Genomic DNA, 9,134 nt, shown 5'->3' with positions numbered 1-9,134 from the left:
GACCGACACGTCACCCTCGAACCCAAACCACTGTCGTGCCTGCTTCAATTTTTTCATTTAAATAAAATATAAATTTTAAAAACAAACTTCCTTTCCTTCCCAAAGCAAATGCAACTGACCGAGTAAACAGAGCCGAAGTCCAAAGCGCTCCACCACGTTGCACCACACAGCATTTTGTTACCTTACCTTTCAACACCTGGCAGTACGTCGCACCACACCCTTTGTCTTTCTACTTCTCTTCACACACAAAAAAAAACCTACACACACTTACCATTCCTTTCCATTTTCTTTCTTTCTCCGTACTCATTCCCTAAATTACTTCTTTACCCCCATCCTTTTCTTTTTTTATACTTGTGCTTTTTAAACAAATTTGAAATGAAACTGCAGGGTGGAATGGTCTTTTCGAATTTATCTCCATCTATATATAATAATATAAATATTTAAGAAATTAATTATTTCTGTCTCCTAAACACTACTAGCCTAATATCATGCGAGTGGTGGTGTTTGGTTGGTTAATTACGGGGAGGATTGCTAAGGCAAGCTTGTAATTTAAAGCTAAAGGCAAGGCTGTTCCTAGAAGCCACTGCAAGTTTCTCGTTTTTTATTCTCTCTCTCTCTCTTTCTCTCTCAATCGCCCATTCTCTGTGACACACAAGAAAGAGAAACTAAGAAACGTAAACAAAATTCTCCAAGAAAACGAAAGGAGAAGGAACTTGCTGGGAGATTCAAGCCCCAAAAAAATATATATATTTTTTTTTGTGTTGGTTGAAGGAGGAAGGAGATGAAGAGTTGTGAGCTCTGTAAGTTAGCGGCGACAACGTCTTGTGAATCGGACCAAGCCAGTTTGTGCTGGGATTGTGACGCTGTAGTCCACGGGGCTAACTTCCTTGTGGCGAGACATGTGAGGTGTCTGCTCTGTCACGCTTGTCAGTCTCTCACTCCATGGAGAGCCACTGGTTCCAAGCTTGGTCGCACGGTCTCCGTCTGTGAGAGGTGCATCGACGGCGGTGATCGAGAAGAGAGCGAGGCGGAAAATGACGATGATGGTGACGGAGAAGACGATGAAGGAGATGATTCTGATGATGACGTGTCTGTTGGAGATGATGTGGAGGACGGAGATAATCAGGTGGTGCCGTGGTCCACAGTAGCAAATACACCTCCGCCGGCGCCTAGTTCTTCTAGTAGCGATAATTATTCTGGTGGTGAAAGAGAGGTCTCTAGATCAACAAATTTGTTTTCATTAAAAAGGTCGAGAGGGAATGCTTCAGATCTTCACTCTGAGGTTTGTTCTCTCTTTCGATCTCTGTTCACTTTTTGTTTTCCCTTTTGTCTTCCATTTCAAATTCCTTTTTTGTTTGTCCTTGGTCGTTCAGATTGTTTAACCTTGTTGTTACATGAAATCAACGGTTAATATTTCATTTGATTGGTGTTAACAGGACGATCCGGATCGTTTATCTTCAAAACGGAGGTACGGCTACCATACTGTTGTGGCGACGCGGTGCAGAGCAGAGGGTGGAGGCGTTTCGGTTGACTCCAGGACTATGAGGCTATCGAAGGACCAACAGATCAAACCGGAGGGCACGGTTCAGTTGCAGTCCAATTCGAGAGGCGCGACGAGTACGGAGTCATTAGGCAAAAATTAGAGTTTGAGAAAATCCAGTAAAAATATCTTAAAATTTGTTAGTACTTGTAATCCCTTAGCCGTCCGATTTGAGTTGGTTTGGCCTGCTATTTCTGATTTTCTCTAACCTTTTCTAACAATAGGCTTTGATTAATCATTGATGGGAATGTTGACCCTGTAGGCCTTGTACTGCTTTATTTGTACTAATCCAAGAATTTTTAGGAGTGCTAAATGCTACAAAGCTTCATCTTTCCTTTTGGTGTTTGGATTCACCTCCTTTCTGTATAATTATTATATTTAACTAGGGTTTTCTTTTCTTTTCTTTTCTTTTCTTTTCTTTGAAATTAAGATATATATGTACGTATAAAATATGAAAGGTGACTGTGGTTAGAGGGTGAGGCACAGCCTTAGCAGTAAGCAGCCTTAAGGATGTGTGGAGCAAGTCGAGGTGCAGATAAGGGTCTGTACTTGAAGCTTTGAACGACATCCACTAATGGGGCTGGTTGGCTGGCTACCCGCCCACCGTTTTACTAATCCTATGGATGTCAGGTCTTTTTGTCAGCGAAATGCCATGGACTATATATCACAAGGCACGTATGCCCGTGGTTTAGTTTAGTTGCATGTAGCCTTGGTCCATTGGGACCTATTCTTTGCCCTCTTTGAATGATTTTTTTGTGGGTGGAGAGCATTATGCGTGTCAACCACTTCCTTTCAAATTCCAATCAATCTTCTCCCAAAACAAGCAAGTTGGTCATACCACTGGTGCATGTACTTGCTGTGTATTTTCCTAATACGTACATTTCCATTTCATGCGCGCGCCCACACGTCCAATCCTCGAGAATTTTCACATAACATAACAAATTGAGCTACCACCCAGTGTGGGTCATTTTTTTTTTGACAATACTTCGGTCAATAAAGGATAGTGGTTGCAACTGGGCGAGGAAGTGGCATTGACTTGGTCTCTTTGGGTGGTCGATTGTCCCCACTGCAGTTAGCATCCCAAACTGGGCTCGCTTTCCATTTGCCATGCAATTCCAATCACAATGCCTTCACAATTTTTTTAAATCTCCTCTACATTTGAAACAATTGTGTAGGATAATAGCATTCATGTCTCTTGGAGTTTTTAATTTTGCTTCTCATCATTTTGATTTTTTTTTCCATGTAGGACAATTTTAGTTTATGAGTTAATAAAATAAAATAACTTACTAGATAACAAAAATAAAATAAAATAAAATTTGTCTTAAACACTACTATCAATTTTAATAATTTTTAATTTATTAAAAAATTATTTGGCATAAAAAATAGTTTAAGAAATTTGAATTATTTATCAACTTTACAAGTATGTCAACTAATTTTATAAATTCCATTATTACTGTGATAATTATTTTAGAATATTTAATCCCAGTAGTACTAGTACCAGTGCTTTCGATGTTATTTGAATAAATCACCTCTAAATCAAATTTAGGGTCATGCTTTGTTTGTATTTATAGGTTTTTCCTCTCCATTCTTTTTTTTTTTGAATGAAGGAAATCTTTTTCCAATTTATTACTTGTTGGCATCAGGGGTGAGTTGAAATCTATTATAGTCAACTTAACCCATTTAACTGTCTCGTATGCTTAAGTCAATGTGGATTAAATCAGTTCTATCCCCATTAATTTTTAAGAAATTATAAGAAATAAAGTTAAAATTATATTTTTATCTCTTTGATTTATTTATTTTTACTCTTAAAATAACTTTTTAATTTTGCCATGGTTATAGCCAAATTGATTGGTTTTTTATTTTTAAATAAAATTCTTTAAGTGAACCAACTACCTTAATATATATTATTTTATCTATAAATATATATTTTTTATATGATCAGTTAGTCAATTAATGTTAAACTCATACAGGTGTGTAGTCAAGAGGGCTGGCAAGGGCTCTAGGCTCCTTTAAAATAATTTTTTTTTTATTTAAGCTCTTTTAAAATTTATAAAAATTTAAATTAGTAAAAATAAAATTATTTTTTGACCTCTTAAAAATAATAAAAATTTAAATTAATATTTTAAAAATTATAAAAATATAAATATTAAAATAATAAAATTATATTTTTATCATCATAAATATATATAATTTAATTTTAATCCCTCATAAATAAATTTTTTGACTTCGTCTCTAAACTCATGAATTAATAAAAAAAAAAGAATGGTGAGGTGGAGGAGTTTGTAACGTGTGTTTAAATTACTTTATTCAAAGAAAAAAAGATATTTGATGTTTTAGTTAAATGAAATGGAGGCAAAATATCTGGGAGGTGATGATATATGGTCCAGCACCACTAAGAATTTAATGCAATAAACAAAAGGATTTGTATCTTGTGTTTGGTGAACAGTAGAGAGATTACGGCCGCCCATCACATCACCTGGGATGCAACTTTATCGAGGCTTCAAACTTACTAATTAAAATAATTCATAATCATAATCATAATCATAATCATCGACCCCAACATAAAATATAGTCAAAAAATCGTGATCCTCAAATAGAAATTGTGGTGGAAAGGAGAGCTGCTTAGCTCTAATCAACCAATTAGATTAAAATTAAGACACTTGTAGTTTGAATTCTAAATAAAGGACTGGTAGGCCCTGTGTGTTGAATCGCTTGGATGGAAAGAAAAGGATCAAGTGGCGAGTGTGTGGTGGGAATTTTGTGGGGGAGGAGTGGTGGTGGTTGCGCGCCACTTAAAAATCTTCTCAACAACCGTCGAGATATAATGGGGTCTTTGATTGATCTTAGGATTCTGCAGCTGACCATGACCTCACCATCCTAGACAACGACTGGATAATACATTTCAATATGTATGTATTTATGTGAATATATATGTACGTAAGTGTTTTTTTTTTAAATACAATTCACTGGTTGACTATGCTTGATTGCTTGTGGGTTGAGGATTCTGTCTTGTAGCTCACGTTTCAATTTTAGGCCATTCACTTGGGTAACCTCAGCTCAGCTGTAAATAATATTCTTGAAAAATGGAACAAGATTTGAAGGTGTTCAAATATGGACAAAAAAAACCCTTCACGAACAAAATCAATTCGATTTTTATTTGGGGTTAAATCATATTTGGAGACTTGAATCTGATTTTTTTTTTCACATTAGAGTCTAATATATATATTTTTTAATTTAGGCTCTAAACTTGACACATTATTCTTACAATGGGTTTAATTTTTTTTATTCAAGTTAGACTCTAAACTTGACAAATATTTCTACATTAGGACTTCAACTTTTCTTTATCCAAGTTAGTAGTTGAAAACCCTAAAATTCAAGCTTTAATGTGGGAATAATTGTCAAATTCAAGTCCTAATGTGAGAAAAATTGTCAACTCTAGGTTTCAATGTGGAAACAATTACCAAATTTAGGACCTAACTTGGACAAAAAAATTTAAACCTTAATTTAAGAATAATTACTAAGTTTAGACCCCAAATAGTGATTTAACTATTTTTATTTTTAAAAAATACTAGTCACCTTCATTTTCAAGTACGTCTAAACAAAACAACATTATTAGGTTGAAGCAACAAAACCCACCAACTTTTTTTTAACTTTGTTTTTATGGGATGTATTGCCACTTATGATTGTTTAAAACTATATTTAGATCCTCTAACTTTAAAAAATTATTATAAGATTATTAACATTATTAATTTATTACGTTATAGTTACTCAACCATTAACTTTCATTAAGAGTTGCTATACTCTTGCTCTAACAAGGATATGTGGCAGAGCTCGGACAACTTGGTAATGACCTTTTACCTGGATGTGGCTTATGGCCAACCTTTCACTAGATACCCTTTGTGATGTCCCTCAACTAGAAAACAATACGCAACCAACCCCTTGGAAATCACATAAGTTATCCCAGAAACCATCTATTATAGACCCTCCACAAGGACCACTAAGGCATAATAACATCAATAAAGAGAATGTTAGGGAAAGACCACATAGTACTACCCATAACACACTTCGTACTGTCGGCTATGTGGCACAATGGGACAAGAAGGTACCCTTTATATATATATATATCCCAAAACATGAGGGATAAAGGATCCTCTTCTTTCCCCAAAGAAAACCTAAGCATTTTTGTCACATTCGGACTTGTTAAGGTCTTAAGTTATATGGGTGACTTGCGTATTAAATTGAAAAGTTTTCTAATCTAGCGGGTTTTTTTTACAAATAAACGTTTTTGGTAGGCTAGTTGAGAAAAAAATTGAATTTTAACTTCAGTCCAATTACTTAAGAACTAGATAGTCCTTAGTGGGAGATAGGATGATTACTATTATTCCTGGTGGTTGTTGATTTGATATTTTGATGATGTGCGAGAGGATTATATATAAGGGATGTGTTATTTTCCGAAATTGTTCTTTCATTTTTCTGCTCCTTCTTCATCTTTCCTCTAGTTTGCCATGGAAGAGAAGAAGCTTACAGGGCGTTTGTGCATAGAGGAAGAATTAAAGGTTTGAGACTTAGAAACTAGTAATTTCATAAGTTGGTAAGCTTCTTACCCTTTCTGTGCTAACAGATTTAAGAAAAGGAAAGAAGGTTAAGAATATTAGTTATCCGTCGAATTTGTTCTGTTAATTATTTAAATAGCCTCTGTAAGTAAGCAAAATATGTTTCTTATGATGATGAATTATCTTTATTGGAATTCTGAAATGGTGGTTATGTTTGTAAACTGCTAGAGGCTTATGTAGCAAGGGAGAAGTATAGTAGATGGATTTGACGTCAACTTTCAGATGAGTTTTCAGACTCAAGTCTTAAATGGATGTATCTTATGTCATTAATATACTAAATATGTTTGAATTAATGTTTTACCAATGGTGAATCAACTTGTGGCAAAATGTTAATATCTTGTGTGTGCATGTGTTGTTGAATGCAAATATCGTTTGGTTATGAGTTTAATCATGATTGGATAGACAAGTGGTTTGGCGTGATATATATTGCTTAATGAGATGCAATTGTACGATGAGTAAATATGAATATGATGCGTTGTAACACACCTAACCCGTAACCGTCATCGGATTAGGGTTACGAGGCATTACCAGACAAACAGAATATTTCAGACTAATTCAGAATCACATAACATTAATACATATGCAATCATCAACCATTCATCCCTTATGATGGTTTACAAGACCTAAAACATACTTTTAAGGGCAGTCAAGATTAAACCAAACACATCAATAAATTTCAGAACTCAGAAAATTTTTCAATTCTGTTGAAGTCACACGCCCGTGTGACCATGCCGTGTGCCTCACACGGGCACTAGACACACCCATGTGAACTAGCCGTGCCAAAGAAGCCATACATACTGACTTTCACCCACGGCCAACAGACACGCCCGTGTGCTATGGCCGTGTGAAACATAGCTAGCTACTGACTTGAGCCCACGGCCATATAACACACCCATGTGCTACAGCCTTGTGGAACTTAAGAGGTTATTGCTTTACATACACGGCCACAAGACACGCCTGTGGTTCCTAACCGTGTGGTACAATGCAGGCTTGATTTAAGCCAACTTGCCACCCCTATTTAGGCCATTCCTACAATCAACATTAAACAACATTCATGCCACAATTTTCAACCAATTCCATACTTAAAATGACCAATTCATATTAGATCATAAAACATTACAAAGCATACATCATTCGACATCACCAACCAAATACCAAAACTATGCACAAACATATCATTTGTTAGCCAACTCTCACGGCATAACATATATACATATCAAAGTTTAATACATAGACATTCTAGCCTGTACATGCCATACTTAAAATATTTGCACTTTCAAAAGTACCAAATATGAGTTCGATAGGTGGTGACAATCCTCGACTGTCCCCGAGCCTTCAGTAGCTACGATAACTGTAAAATAGATAGAAATCACACAGAGTAAGCTACATAGAGCTTAGTAGGCCAAATACAATTAGTTTAACTATAAAAGCATATAAAGTGAAAGTCAATAGCATAAATTTATAGCCATTTCACAGAGTAATTCATGAGCCTAACCATGCCCATTCGCTTGTATACATGTTATGCTTCATTACGAAATTCCATACATACTTCACATTCATTATTTCACAGAAACAGAGTCTTTCATATTCAGAAATTTAGTACGATACAAACGTACCTGTGTAGATTATACATTTTATATATTCATTCCCATATCTCATACTCTATCATCAGACGGTTCAGAAACGATACAGAAGCTCATAAACGGGTACAATGCTGACGTCCCAGACGTGGTTTTACATGTAATTCAGTATCGATGCCTTTGTCCCAGACAGGGTCTTACACGAAATCAGATACGATGCCGATGTCCCAAACATGGTCTTACATGTAAACTCAAATAGAGGCCTGTATCCCAGACACGGTCTTACACGATATCTCAGATCGATGTTCACATTCCTTTAGATACATACAGAGTTTTTCATAACTAGCATATTATCAGAATTTAATCGGAATTCATTCATCAGGCTCTCAAGGCCTTCCAATACAGATTACAGTTTGTATGCGCATAATTTTAGTCAATTTAACACGTAATTGTAATTTGACTTACCTCGTACAGATTTCGGACGGAACGAGTCGACTATTTAACTATTTTGGACTTCCCTCGATCTAAGTCCGATTTTCTTTGTTCTTGATCTAATAAAATTCAAATTCAACCATTAAATCACTCATTTCATTCAAAATAATCTATAAACACATATTTAGGACACTTTACATTTCAGCCCTTACATTTTCACACTTTGACAATTTAGTCCGTTTTCACAAAATCACACATATGCAAAATTCACCAAGACTATAGCTTGGCCGAATATACATAGCTTCTATACAAGCCCAATTAGCATATTTAATTCACAATTTAGTCCTTTAGAACCTCATTTTCACAAATTAGCCCAAATAGCTCTATTCCAACAAAATTCATGAACAAAGCATGATAATCTCACACTTTTCTTACATAATCCTTATAAAAATATTACAAAGTTCATATAATCATCAATGGCACAATTCATAAGCTTCAAAAGAAACAAAAATTCAAACATGGGTTTTAAAAAACACGAAGCAACGATCACAGAAACGTAGAACTTATAAAAAATCGAGCAAAACACTTACCCGAATTAAGCTTCTGATGTGCCGAACCCTAAGTAAGCTTTTTATTTTCTTTTTTATTTGTATTTTAGGTGGAATAGCATGAATATGGCCTTATTTCATGCTTTTGTTTTATTAATAATACCATAATATGAATTTTACCAGATTACCCTTGGATTAAAACATTAATATTCCACCCACTAATGTCTATCTTTGTCCACCATTAATATTAATGGTCTATTTGACATGCAAGGACAATACTTTAAAAGCCAAGGCCAATTTACCCTATTTACAATTAGTATGCAACTTTTGCGTTTTACGCAAGTAGATCCTTTTTCATAATTAAGCACAGAAATGACAAATTAAATCACAGAAATTTCACAGATGCAAATTCATTCATCAT

The 9,134-nt window shown here is 35.0% G+C and overlaps 1 protein-coding gene across 2 annotated transcripts; it reads left to right on the top strand.

Moving 5' to 3' along the window:
- The first annotated feature begins 287 nt into the window (after positions 1-287).
- LOC121203031 (zinc finger protein CONSTANS-LIKE 3) lies at positions 288-1,874 on the top strand. Of its 2 annotated transcripts, none has more exons than XM_041101154.1 (2): positions 288-1,282; positions 1,437-1,874. In XM_041101154.1, the coding sequence occupies exons 1-2, from the start codon at positions 782-784 to the stop codon at positions 1,641-1,643; spliced, it is 708 nt and encodes a 235-aa protein (XP_040957088.1). In that variant the 5' UTR covers positions 288-781; the 3' UTR covers positions 1,644-1,874. The 2 variants fall into 2 exon arrangements, with proteins under 2 accessions (XP_040957088.1, XP_040957089.1); XM_041101155.1 differs by having other exon boundaries at positions 470-1,213.
- Positions 1,875-9,134: the final 7,260 nt, after the last annotated feature.

Source organism: Gossypium hirsutum, chromosome A03, assembly GCF_007990345.1.
Source record: "Gossypium hirsutum isolate 1008001.06 chromosome A03, Gossypium_hirsutum_v2.1, whole genome shotgun sequence".
Taxonomy (NCBI): Eukaryota; Viridiplantae; Streptophyta; class Magnoliopsida; order Malvales; family Malvaceae; genus Gossypium; species Gossypium hirsutum.
This window is presented reverse-complemented; position numbering and strand designations above follow the sequence as displayed.